The sequence below is a fragment of the Phalangium opilio genome, unplaced genomic scaffold (assembly GCF_054372755.1).
Source record: "Phalangium opilio isolate 3A_F unplaced genomic scaffold, DU_Popi_V2 ptg000113l_1, whole genome shotgun sequence".
Classification (NCBI taxonomy): domain Eukaryota; kingdom Metazoa; phylum Arthropoda; class Arachnida; order Opiliones; family Phalangiidae; genus Phalangium; species Phalangium opilio.
This window is the reverse complement of record NW_028324209.1, coordinates 738,261-751,680: the sequence shown is the minus strand read 5'-3', so window position 1 is coordinate 751,680 and position 13,420 is coordinate 738,261. Positions and strand designations below refer to the sequence as shown.

General features: G+C 38.5%; 2 protein-coding genes and 1 long non-coding RNA gene across 3 annotated transcripts; all 3 read right to left on the bottom strand.

Moving 5' to 3' along the window:
• Window positions 1-840: 840 nt before the first annotated feature.
• LOC149623154 (uncharacterized) lies at window positions 841-3,118 on the bottom strand. Its single transcript, XR_016374829.1, has 2 exons — window positions 2,963-3,118; window positions 841-1,103 (listed from the first exon to the last, which is right to left on the bottom strand). It is a non-coding gene; the product is annotated as an uncharacterized LOC149623154 (long non-coding RNA).
• Window positions 3,119-4,735: 1,617 nt separating this feature from the next.
• Window positions 4,736-6,854, bottom strand: LOC149623153 (uncharacterized). Its single transcript, XM_089853263.1, has 2 exons — window positions 6,395-6,854; window positions 4,736-4,961 (listed from the first exon to the last, which is right to left on the bottom strand). The coding sequence occupies exons 1-2, from the start codon at window positions 6,810-6,812 to the stop codon at window positions 4,888-4,890; spliced, it is 492 nt and encodes a 163-aa protein (XP_089709389.1). The 5' UTR covers window positions 6,813-6,854; the 3' UTR covers window positions 4,736-4,887.
• Window positions 6,855-9,537: 2,683 nt separating this feature from the next.
• Window positions 9,538-12,648, bottom strand: Cog8 (conserved oligomeric Golgi complex subunit 8). The gene is made up of 11 exons (XM_089853255.1): window positions 12,390-12,648; window positions 12,133-12,329; window positions 11,969-12,072; window positions 11,737-11,908; window positions 11,509-11,670; window positions 10,989-11,040; window positions 10,741-10,907; window positions 10,479-10,678; window positions 10,138-10,410; window positions 9,890-10,058; window positions 9,538-9,829 (listed from the first exon to the last, which is right to left on the bottom strand). The coding sequence occupies exons 1-11, from the start codon at window positions 12,496-12,498 to the stop codon at window positions 9,617-9,619; spliced, it is 1,818 nt and encodes a 605-aa protein (XP_089709381.1). The 5' UTR covers window positions 12,499-12,648; the 3' UTR covers window positions 9,538-9,616.
• Between the last annotated feature and the right edge of the window lie 772 nt (window positions 12,649-13,420).

Here is a 13,420-nt window from a genome sequence, read left to right as displayed (position 1 = left end):
ACTTCTGGACACGCTATGACCATAGTGCGTAATAAGGGGGCATGTATTTTTGTTATCATCATAGGTAGTAAAACAACAATAGAGTAATTATGAGGGAACTATTTAGGTCGACGCATATGTGATTCGTTTTAGTAACTTTGCTATAATAAATTTTAAGGGTTGTTGGGAAGAATCACGTTACAATTACCCCGCTTTGTGGTACACTGAAGAGAAGAATTATACACTTCTGGTGTAAGTAGTTGCCAATGTTCACCCCTTTTCACGCAAAACCTCTAGCAGAAGTTAATGACTTCTTCTCCTGGGAAGTATTGGACACTAAGGCTTTATATAGTATCCATCCCTGCTAGTCAAAATTGCCTATGGCAATCGTAAAAGAGGGTCGAAAGTTTCCTCCCCACTAGGAAAACTATCTAATCTACTGAAAAAAATCCCACGCCGAGAGGCTGTGGCACTCAAACTGTGGGGCGTGTTCAAAACTTCTTCAGCGCCAATCGTTGAAAAGCCGTCTGTCTAGAACTCTATGAAGATTCGTTACCTCAAACCACAGGACACAACTTAAAGTTTCGTTACTTGCCCGCTGCTGGCGCGCGAATCAGCCTGCCAGCTCAAAATGAGAGAAGCGCCGTAGGTGGCGCGGTAATCGGACCTAATAAGAAGTTGGCTAACAGAGATGGTTCCGGATATGGTTTAGAGTCCAATACTTCCCAGGATAGGAAGTCATCCTATCATCGTAGGCCTATCATGCGAACAAACCCCCTGATCAAAACATTTGACACAGTTTGTCTATTTTATTTTATTGTGGTTATTGCGTTGTCATTAATTAATTAATCAAGCGAGGAATTAATCCGAAAACATTTTATTAATTATTGAAATTAGTTAATTGACATTTTTGCGAAATTGCGTTGTCCTCTTGCCAGCAGTTACTTTCCTTTGTTGCCTCCTTGCCCTTGGTAACGGGTATTGTTGGGGTTCATTTGATTGGAATGGTTGTTCAAATCACTCCTTGTTCCGGCACCGCCGTAATTCTGATTGTGTCCTGGACCAGTTGGAGCGTGATTTGGGTTGCATTGATTGGTACGATTTTGCTGGTTAGAATCCATGACCTAAATAGATTACAAGGTTTGGTCAGTTTGGGATAAATGGCCTAAACCCTGGATCTTAAAAATAGTCCTACAGTATTACAAGTTTTATGTCGGTGGTCAAAATGGCCTAAACCCTGGACCTTAAAAACAGTCCTACATTAGTCTATAGAGCTATTTCAGTGAGGGAAAAATTTCGTCTGCTACGAAAATTGGGCCTGCCTTTGAGTGTAGGGCGGACATTTTATGAGGGTTTTCTCTATGGGCAAATAGCATTGGTGACGTAGCGATTACCCCCTCTGAAATAGCTCTATATAGAAAGCTTTCGGTTGGGGGATGAGGAGCTAAGATTATATAGCTAGGTAATTTAAACGTAACCGTGGGTCGAATGCGCGAGGAAAGCTGAAAGACCTGAACCCCACCAATATGGTTGCCAGAACTGTGCCAAGACTGAGGAGGGTGTGACGTACTACTTAGCCAACTGAAAGCTGTCTATACTTTTCACAAAGTGATTTGTTTGTTCTGTCACAATAGAGTAATGGCAGTACTACGTATGCAAACGTCATACACTTCTATCTCTTAGCTCAGTGTCATCCCCCTACTGGGCTCGGACAGTATCCCTTCTTATAAGAGCACGACCAGAGGGAGGGATACACAGTCTACACCCTTCTCTGCCGCCACTAGTCTATACGGAACCGAATTTGACCAAACTGAAGGTTCATTAAAAGTGGTTTGGCTAAGTTCTTTAGAAAGTTGGGACGGAAAGGGACTGTAAAGAAGGGATTTTGTCGGAAAGGTTTTTTCCACAACAAATATGTATATATATATTTCCAGAAGTGAGACGAGACTAGAGGGCTCTAGCATTGGTAGTAGATCCTGGCATTAGTGAACAAATTTGAGGATTTTATGCCGCTTCCATCGCGCCTACGCTAGAGAGAAAAAAATTGGTCGACTTCCAAAAAAGTTGCTACCCCCTTCCCCTCAACCTAAAGCTGCGGAACACCGACGCGGCTCCATGAATCGCGAGCGTCTCACGTTTTGGAGGGAAAATTCAGAAACCGCTACTAGAGGGCCAACCGTTGGTGTGTTATCAAGAATATTCACTTTCGCCGAGTGAAGAATTTGGTTAGCTCAGTACTTCTAGTCTCATCTCACTTCTGATATTTCTTAATGTAGAATAATTTTTTCAAGCAGCACGATCTTAATTTAACTCAACCTAAGCCGCAGGGCCTAAGCCAATCTAACTGAACCCAACCGGGCCTAAGCCAATCTAACTGAACCCAACCGGGCCTAAGCCAATCTAACTGAACCCAACCGGGCCCAAGCCAATCTAACTGAACCCACCGGGCCCAAGCCAATCTAACTGAACCCAACCGGGCCCAAGCCAATCTAACTGAACCCAACCTCGGCCCAAGCCAATCTAACTGAACCCAACCGGGCCCAAGCCAATCTAACTGAACCCAACCGGGCCCAAGCCAATCTAACCGAACCCAACCGGGCCCTAACTCAAGTCTGACGCACCTAGCAAACCGGCTTTGTTCAAAACGTTTTAGTAATTGTTTTTACTGACCGAAAATTTCCCGGCAAACATATTGCATTGATTGCAACTAATCTGAGGGTGCTGAACATGAATATCGAGTTTATTTTCAATTTAAAAAGTGCCCGGTAAACTACACTTAAACATAACCTAATATTTTGTCCCATAAAATCACATTAAACAGAAAAGAAAACTACGCTATTTTTTTAAATTTCATTTATGTCTGGGATTCACGGTTTGTTTGTTAGGTTAGGTTTAAACGGAATTAGATAATGATTACCCCCTACATCAATTATTTAAAATTAAATTTAAACGCGATCCAAGTTGAAATTGTTTAAAAACTTACCTCCGCTTTCAAAATTGAAGTAACTTATATAAACTTATTGAAATATGAAATCGCAAAATTCCAAAAGCTGTTTGATAAAATTTCCATCGCGAACCTGGCTTTATATAGAAAATTCATAGACGAATCGTACGATTGTGAAGTACCCGATCATCAATATCTCAACAACCAATGAAAGTTCTTAATTTTGTTGGCAAGAGTTCCTATTGGTTCATCTTTAAGAGAATTTTAAGTTTTACTTTCGCTTCTACTTTATGTTAACGTACAAGGCGTATAATAGCATATTTATTGTTTTTGATATTCAAACCTGGGAAATGGATTTTAAGTTTTAGTTTTGCTTCTACTTAATGTTAACGTAAAAGGCATATAATAGCATATTTATTGTTTTTGATATTCAAACCCGGGAATGAGTTTTAAGTTTTAGTTTTGGTTCTACTTGGTCTTGGCGAAAAACAAGTTTAAAGGCCGACTTCCATTGAAAAGGGTTCTAGCGAACTGAAAACCAAGCATCGAAACTAACCATGGAACGACCGTGCGGCGCCGATTTTCGAATCCCCGCCGGAACAAAAGTTGGAAGGATTATAGCTAACTGAAAGCCGTGCAATGTATTTCTAGCGAACTGAAGATGAACAATAGATATCCTTTTAAATATATTTCCTCTCGAATTTCTGCTTTCCCCTGAACGAAATTCTCTATTGCGTATCTTCAGTTGGCTAGAACCACATAGGGTGCTAACAGTTCTGACCCTGAAACGTCACACCCTTCTATCTCTTACTGAAGTTTCATCCCGCCTAACGGTTGGCAACAGTATTCTACGCGCAAAAATGCCAACCAGAGAGGGGCTGAGTGACGTCAGACTATCTCTTCCCCCTAGACAGTTGTTAGCTCCCTATTGCACGGCTTTCAGTTAGCTAGAACTCTTCCAACTTTTGCCCCAGCGGGGATTCGAAAATCGGCACGGTCGCTCCATTGTTAGTCTCGACAGGGAGAAAGGGAGAAGCCGCCTAATGCTAACAGAACTCGTATCTAGCGGTAAGGGGTTGAAAACGGGGGTATGAAATACTATGTTCTCTCTCTCTCTACCTTGGGTCATTTGGTGGATCATTGAGCATGCGCGAAGTGACATCACAACAGATAAAAAATTTGGATTTTGCGCAGTAGAGCTCGCGGTGGCCCGGGCGATACTACCCCCGTTGGCTGGGAAATTTACTTCCCCCACCCAAAAGAGAGACACCTCGCGCTATTCACGCGGCATCTCCCTTTCTCCCTGGTCTCGATGCTCGGTTTTCAGTTCGCTAGAACTCTTTTCGCTGCTGGAAGTCGGCCTTTAAAGTCTGAGTGTTTGATATAGTCTTATCACGGAGTCTGGTCTTATCAAAGGTAAATAGAGATAACAGAAAGTGAAATAAGGAGTACGTAGGCGACACGTAATTCACCTTTCCCCTCATGGTATATACTAAGGGAAAATTCGCCTATGAACACTAGCAGAAGGGAATAATAAGAGAAGAATGGCACTTATATATCCGTAATGCTTTATGGATGTAACGTGACCTTTACCGCGTAACTCACTTTTTATTATTTCTATTTGCTTTTGATGATACTAAATATTTGAGGCTTGGGAATTATGCCGTCTGGCAATTCGAATCCGCGAAATATCCGTGAGATTTAATAAACTGTTTTTGACCTTGGCGATCTCATCCTGAAATCTAAACCTAGAAAAACAATTATATTTCGTTTAGTCACAATCGCATTAGTGAATAAAATGTCTATTAATTTCTACAATGAATTTTTATTTCGTTATGTTAAATAGTGTACAATATTCAAGTATGATCATATAAATAAATAAAACTATATGCAATTAACCCTTGACCCTTTACGGAAAGGACCCAATTTTGAACGGGCGCGCGGTGCAGCGGTCAAAATCAGATTTACTCTTTCTTGGGTTCATATTCGAATGATGGAACCTTTTGGTTTGATAATGGCCGGGTCACTTCAATATCACCTAAAATAAATAAATAGAAATAAAGATTAGATGAATGCTCAATTCTAGCTTAAATAATGATAAAATATCGTCCGATTCGCGATTAAAAAAACACCTTTGAGCCCCCCCCCCCCTTGGAGTTCTCCCAAAATTTTAGAATAAACATTTTTGAAACCTTATCTACTAGAGACCTAAATGAATGTTCAAGTACTTGGAATATAATTTATAATATCACATCCTCCAAGGGTTGCGTTGACAGAAAAATTCTGGCGCCTCGAAGCTATTAAATTAAAAATTTAATAGCCGTCCGTCTAACTAGTACCTGTGAAAGACGACTATTTTATCTATCAACAGGGAACCAAACGGTCCTATAATTCCTATAAAATCCAATCATTTTTAACCTGTAAAATATATTATCAGGGATAGATTTAATTTTAGAAGTAGGAATGGAGTATTTACTTCAGTCCGACCCATAGCCCAGTATAGAGCCCCTCCCTCCAACACGTAACGAAAAGTTTAAATTATCTTATTGGCTCACTTAAACTACGTTTTGATGGCGTTGCTGACGGGGACGGCGAAAAATACGTTATTTCTTTATACCTCTGTCGATATGACCCGCCTCTTCTTTCATACCCCTCCGTCCCGGGGAAGGGGGTGCGAGACTATGACGCCCGCCCAGAATACTCTGTTCTCCATTCATACTTCTAAAATTAAATCTATCCTGATAATATCTTATATTTTTGACTTAGTGGAAGTTTTCGTATAGTTTAGCATCAAATTTATCAAAATTAAGCTCTTCTATCGAGATCACATTTGAGTAGACACTGAAATTGAGGAGATCGTTTCCCTTGCTCAGAATTTTTTATATATTATGTTTTAATTAAGAAATAATATAATTCCTATTTTTTTCTATAAGGAATTTTAAATTTTGTCTGTGTTTCCTGCGTTTACCCGTGACGTTGAAATCTCCCGAATTTTGACGCCCCAAAGTTAAAAAAAAAATTTTAACCTTTAATGGCGCTCACACGTGTTACTACGAGCAAAAGTGTATATATGTAAAAAAATACACTTCATTATCAATTCCCTGCCTCTGGCTGTTGACGACATGTAAACTAAAAAGCAAACTACCCTCCTCTCAACCCCCTACACGAATTAACCAATCAGGGTAGAACTGCTTGACGTCATAGGTTTTTAGAAAGTAGTGCATGATACTGGCGATCCAAATGTTAATTTTTATTTCTAAAGCTAGTATCCGTTACTTTATGAGCCTATTCACGGTTTGATACCCGTGTCACGGTCTGGAAAGTAATCATACGCAGAGGGGGGTCGACACTACTCTGGGATAAAGGAAGGCTTCTCATATTACATGGCGCGAGCAAGTTTCAACGAAGTGTACTTTTTGTTTTTATATCTATATACTTTTGCTACTAGGCCCTAGAATTAAAACAGTTTACCTGGTTTCTTCCTTCCAGATATATCATAGCAGAAATCATTTGGCACGCATCTGTAAATGCATTCTCTTCGACAGTATCTCAAGACGCACTGGTAAGCGCATCTTCTGACTGGTCTAACTCCTCCATTAGGGTACCTGTCCCTGTCGTATCCCGATCCTCCTCCACTCGGGTAACGGTCCCTGTCGTATCCTGATCCACCTCCACTGGGATAACGATCCCTGTCGTATCCCGATCCTCCTCCACTGGGATACCTGTCCCTGTCGTATCCCGAACCTCCTCCACTGGGATACCTATCTCTATCGTAGCCCGATCCACCTCCGAAACCACCTCCGGGTCTTGGTCGTGAATACTGCCCAATGGTCAATGTAACGATGACCGTAAGAGCTACGATTAAAAGCCACAACTTCGCCGATGCCATGATGTTGTAACTTTCGGGATATTATCAAGGAATGATTTTTTCTTCGAGTCTTCTTTGCTATTTATACAGATCCTGTTTTGTTATACGCGGTTAGGTAATTAATCTTAAGGACCACTAGATGAACTATAGATATTTTAAGCCCTTAGACTTCGAAGTAAATTTATTTGGGGTATTTCAAGGTAAAAACCGGTTGACGTAAGAGAGGGTTTTTTTCCATTTAAACTTTGGTATACGAACAAAGGCAAATTGAATTAATAGAAAGTGAGTGGGTTGGATGAAAACCTTCAGTATGAGGTTTACGGCGTAAGCTCTCTTTCCCTCTAGGTTCTTTGGTCGACCAATCGTCGCTCTACTTTAATATTACGTTATATTTTTTAACTTAACTTCTCTGAGAAAAAAAGAGAATTCAACTCCTGGCTCATTTAAGGTATTGATCTGGGATACGCGAGTTTCAACTAGATGTACAATGTGTGATGGAGGGGCGGGGCCTATTTCAAGATTATCTTCCATGAAATAGAGCTCTACTGGGCATGAGTGTTTTTAGTAGCATTATCAGTGCATTGGCAATCGGCATCAAGCCTCTTCGATGTAACTAAGAGGGAAAGACACGGGGGTGAAACTCTGCCTACCATCTCGCTTTTCGGCGCCTGCGCTCATATGTGTTTTGGGTCCAGAGACGGCTTGTATGTCCCGATATTGAAGGTTGCCTAACCCCTTTTTTACATCGAAGAGGCTTTTTCAGTTGAATCTATCCGCCAAGTCGTTCCACGATTACGTTAGCGTCACTCACGTGAGATAGTTCAATCACTATTCCAGGATATAGAGTGCTGTCAGAAGAGTCGGTGTGACGTCACCCATGCTGTTTTCCCATAAAGAAAAAACGGTAACTGTCATGGCCGCCCATTGTTAAAGGCAGACTCGTAACGTTTAACCTTGGATCTGACGTCACAACTGACAGCACTCTATAGTAACACTAGTACTTCAAAAAATAAAGCGTTATACATCCCTATAGTACAGCGCATTGGGTAGTAAATATTGCTTTCGTTGGCTCAGAGGCAAGTACGCCCTCCTTACTGTTAGTTCACTTTCTGTTAGTTCTATTTGCCATTGATATAACCCGGCCGTTCTTGTTAAACACTTAAAATCCTGGATAGGTAATAATGGCCCGATTTGACGTACGTCATATCCCCAAGGTTAAGCTGATTTAAATCTACGTAATCTCTGTTAAATCCGTATTTATTTTGTATAATAGTGTTTCATCTTAGAAATGAACTGAATTTCATTGAAAAACCAGATTTTAGTTGAAAATTATTGCTATTTTCAAGGTTGTTATATTAATTTTTTCCAAGTTGAAAAGCGACTTTTTTTTGGAGGGGTCCTTGGTTCTGTTATTAGCTTACCTCTTTTTAAAATAGGGCTGAGATGTTTTTAAAGTGGCCCCTAAGGGGTCATCAACATTCATAAATAATTTCGGAAGAAATCAAGTTCATCGTTTAGGGATGTGTTTCTAAAAATTCGAAGTTACGATCAAGTTGGACTGGCAGGATTTATTGTTTCTCTAGTTTATTGATGTCTTAGCAAGGTCATAATTATATCCGTCTACGTAATCTGTTTCTAAATATGGGAATTCACTGTTTCTACTAGATGCGGGTAGTTCCTGCTTAAAGGGAGAATGAAATGAGCGAACAATCACTCTTTAGTCGTTTTAGGTTCAAATATTTACGTGCTAAGCGCAATACCATTTATTCCTGATGACGCACATTTATACAAAATTTTAATTTCAGACTAGTAAGGTTCACACCGTTTACACAAGGAGGCCAGACAATGGGAGGAAAAAAAATGCAGACTACTTTGTCCCCAAAGTAGCCTAGCCTCCTTGTGTAAAAGATATGAATCCTTCTAGTCTGAAAAACCATGTATTTGTTTACAAACGATAATTTTTTAAAACCCGCCATAGCGAACTGTAACCAATTTGCATGGACTCCAAAAGTTTATAGATAAAAACAAAAAGTATACCGTCGTTCACAGTTCCCAGTCATTGCCTGTAGACACCATGTAAAATGAGAATCAAACGACCCTCTTCTTAACCCCTACACGAACCAACCAATCAGCAAAGAGGTTTTTTAGGTTTATAGAAAATAGTACTCAATGGTGGCGACCCAAAACGTTAATTCTTGGCACTAGTTCTAGCATTCGCCACTCTTGAAGCCTATTCACGCGGGTTTCCTACGGTCGTGAAGGTAATCAAACGTAGAGGGGTTGACACTATTCTAAAGGGGGGGGGTTACCCATATTACACGGCGCGAGCAAGCTTCAATGAAGTATACTTTTTGTTCTATTCTATGAACTTTTGGTGATGCTTTTGGCGATCGCAAATTGGCAGCTAGATGTTACTACTAATAAAATAATATGAGTTTCACTAAAATTGTGGTCGAAACTAAATCCGGAATATATACGTGTTTTTTTTTGTGTGTGTGTGAAGGACTTCAATTAAATTTCTAATTTATTTTTTATATAATGAAATAAAAATAAAATAATGCATATTTTTTTAATCTGTTTCAAAAAGGGTGATAGGTCTGAAGTACAATGGGTTCTATTGGCGATTTGAGTCGAAAATGATCTATGACATTTTACCCTAATGAACACTGTGTTTACAGGTTATGAGACTTAAAGAAAAAACCTCTTAAACAAATAACGTCATATGACTCAAAGAAAAAGACAGCAGTGTTGGAAATAAGCATTACTTTTATTTAAAGAAAAAAAAAATTACATATTATAGTTTCAATTTGACATAACTTAATAATTTATTGGGTTGAAGTTTCGTTATCACGTTCTAAAATTTCACTGGAAATAATTGCTGGAGTCGCAGTAGCCTCTGTTACGGATGTAACAGCATCGGCAACAGGCGCAATCATAGTAAGTCCTTGTTCATCATCATCTGATTCACTTTCCGCCACCGGCAATAAATGATTCATTGGAAATAAAATTGCATCCAGATTCATTTGACCCAAATTTTCCTATAAGAAAATATTGGTTTTTAAAAAAAACTTTATTTTGATGAGGATTAAGTTAATTACCATCTTATTTAACTCCAGTAGAGTTACGCCTAATATTTTGGCCAATTCCTGTTGAGGAAATAATAAGGCCAGACATTTATTTAAATACGGTATCATTTCCTTGGCAAATAGATAACATAACCGTTGAAAAGCTGTTTCTTCCGCTTTCGTTAATGATTTTTCTTCGGCCCTAAGTTACGACGACCAAAAAAATATATATATATATAATAATATTTATTAAAGGCGCACAAACGTTGCAACAATCTTACACATGAAAGTCAATAATGGCCGTTACAAGTTTTCGCAAAGATTCCTCGAGCGTTTTAGTGACAGACGGAGCTAAAGGCAATGCTGGACATAAACGTAATGAATTAAACGAGTTCAAAACTTGATTGCAATATTGCGCGACAGGGGGGAATTCAACCAGACCCAAGGGTGGTTGAATCGAATCTTCAGTTTGCATTGACGATGTTAACATTGCGGCTGATGATAATGCGGGAAGAGACGACGTTAAAGTATAAGTTCCCATTGCTTCTTCAAATCTAAATCAATTTATCTATTTATAATCACTCCATTAACTTAATTTATTCACTCATTCATTAAAGATAACCTATTGGTAGCTTGAATAATATTCCTTTTGAATCCTTCACTCAGCGCTCGTTGAAATATGGGAACTAAAAGACTACGGAAATCGGCGCCTACTCTACTGAAAGACAATCCAAAATACATTGATTGGGCCAAAACGGAATCAATTCTTCCTGATAAATCACCGCAAAGATCAGCTTCGAGCGCGTTCAGGAATTTAAGCACCTAACATTTAAATTCTACGAGTTAATTCGAGTTTCGCTTAAACCAGAATTATACGTGACAACCTTTAAATTAAGCCAACTATGGAAAATATTGGCGTCCGAACAAGATTTATTATCTTTATTTAGAGAAGCCAAGGGGTCATCATCCCCAAAAACAGCGCGATATTGCGTTATTATATCGAACAGATGAACTCTACTCAGTTCAATCACTTTCGTTATATGATGATGCGCTATGTGCAAAAATCATTTAAAGATGATTAAAATTAAATTAAATAAAATTAAACTAAACTAAAAACAAATGAATAATTTACAATCGTTTCGTGGAATATTTTGGATCAATCCTTGAAACCACGCGTCCCTAGCCTAGAATGATATATTAATTAATTTTAATTATTTTAAGTATAATTAAAATTAATATTATCAGAAGGGGATAATAGGAGAAGGATGACACTCTGTATCCTCTTAATGCTTTAGTTATGTAACGTCATTCTACCCAGGCTCCCCCTTTAAGTTTGCTTTCCCGTTCATCCAACTCCAGAGGGGCATCGCACCGTGAGGTGAATTCTATAATTGTTTGGCCCTAAATCCCCAGCAATCGTCCCACAAACCTCGTCTTGACGAGGGACAAAAATGCTCAAGCTCGTCTTGCCAAATAATTCAATGCTAATAGAGTAATGATGAGCGAACTATTTATCGCGTATGTGATTCGGTTTAGTAACCTTGCTCTAAATGTTCCGATGTTGGGAAGAGTGACGTTACACATACCCCGGTTTGTGGTACACTTCTCTCGAAGAGAAGTATTATATACTTCTGATATTATATAAATATTACCTGCAAAAATTTAATTCTTAATCGCGCTTCCGTGAAAATATTCATGCTTCTTAAATGAGCTATGACTTTTAAACATTCCGGTAACTTTATGTTCGTTCTTAACAATTGAAGAAGTAACGTCAACATTAATTGTTGCGATTCTTGCACTTGAGAAACAATACTCTAAATTTAATTAATTAGTTCTTCATCATCTTTAGTTTAATTAAATTTAAAGTTTTAGTATTATACCGCAATTAGGGGTATGTTACGGTGTTTTTTCTCAAGACGTTTCACGTAAGAAGCCAATTCTAAGGCTTCTTCGTAATGCCCATTTCGAACGCAAGTGTCCATTAGTTGAGGTATTTCTAAAATTTCCAGTAATAAGTGGTGTTTTGATAGCATTAAAGATGATTGTCTCCATCTAAATTATTCAAATGATCATTTAACGATTGATATTTTTGACAGAATAAATATTTCTCGCCTTGTATTTATTTTCTTAGCTTCTTCAGTGAACGTCTGACATTGATCCGTCAATTGTGGAATTCTTTCAATCAAGTTTTCCAAACGTTTCTCAACAAGATTAAACTAAAAAACGGGGCAATAGTCGCTTAGAAGTAAAGAGAAATAATTTTTTCTTTTCTTTACATCATCGTAGATCTCTCTAGAACAATCAGCGGCTTGTATGAATGTTTTATAGTTATGGTAAGCCAATTCTTGAGTTTGTTCTAAAATGTAACTCTTTTCTTCGGTTAATCTCTCGGGTTCTTGAGCTAATCTGTCAATTCCGCAAGACCCTAATTCGCTTAAATACGAATATACATCGGAATTACCCACCCAAGATTCTGTAAAGTTTGAATAATTAACGTTTAATATTACCTATTAGACTAATTATTACAATTTACCTGGGACGGAATTTGAGCATATGATGTTTAAAACGTCATTTTCTGGATTTTCCATTTCATCTAGACCGCTGGAATCTTGTAAAACGATGGAATTTGATGCTTCTGACATTTGTAAACAATAATTAAGGTTAATTATGATTAATTAATCGAGTTTAATTAATTTTAACGCTTGTCACTATACGTAAGCCAAAGAATTAGCAGACGACATATTTGTCACAACCAACAGGGCCTTGCGTTGTCGAGTGAGTGATCGAGTGGGCTATGCACGACGAAACAGCCAATTTTTCGCGCGCTGTCCAAAGTCAAATTGCAACCGTGCGTTCGTCGAATTTTCAACATTAAATTTACGTATTTGTGTCGAATTAAGTTTAATTTCAACAAATAAACCTCGCCAACGAACTGCGTAATAAAATAATATGTGTGAGTACTAATCATTTTAATAAGTTTATTAGGCTGACATCCAACGACTGTCATTTTGACACTTAGGCCTTGCTGAACAGATTTTTAGAATTATCCAATGAAAACCACCAAATAAGCAAATACTTTTGTCGAACATACAGTCAGACAACTTCCCCTTTTAGTGTAAAAAGTTGCCGGACAAGAAATAATCGAAAAAAGACATGTTAGAAAGGTATCTTAGAAATTTATGGACACCGGCACACCGCACTCTTTGTCCTGTGCTTATTTGCGGCCATGCCAGTGAAAGTGCCGCCCTCTCGTGCTATCAAATTCAAATTCCAAACCGCCGTTGAAAATGGTGAAATCGCGGCATTAAATTTCGGCTTGCGAAAATTTAAGTTCGTCGAATTTTAAACGGTTAAAGTCGGATTAATTTACGCATATTTGATTTAACGAGAAAAGAACGCCGAGGAGCTGCGTAGACAAAGTAACAAGTGAGTAATAATTGTTTCTTTTAATAAGGGATAAAATGTTGCGCCCAATGTGACAATGTCGGCTTGAGGATTAGGCCTTGGCGAAGACCTTGCTTTGAATTCAGTCTTTTATAAAAAAGTGTTTGGCAGATAATTCAG

Bases quoted from the DNA above. Each gene is read 5' to 3' on its own strand.
- LOC149623153 (XM_089853263.1), bottom strand. From the start codon at position 6,812: ATGGCATCGGCGAAGTTGTGGCTTTTAATCGTAGCTCTTACGGTCATC. The intron at 4,962-6,394 runs GTAAACTGTTTT...TATTTATTTTAG, and splicing joins ATCTGGAAGGAAGAAACCAG to GTGATATTGAAGTGACCCGG.
- Cog8 (XM_089853255.1), bottom strand. From the start codon at position 12,498: ATGTCAGAAGCATCAAATTCCATCGTTTTACAAGATTCCAGCGGTCTA. The intron at 12,073-12,132 runs GTAAAGAAAAGA...CCCGTTTTTTAG, and splicing joins CTAGAGAGATCTACGATGAT to TTTAATCTTGTTGAGAAACG. The intron at 11,909-11,968 runs GCGAGAAATATT...TGAATAATTTAG, and splicing joins GCTAAGAAAATAAATACAAG to ATGGAGACAATCATCTTTAA.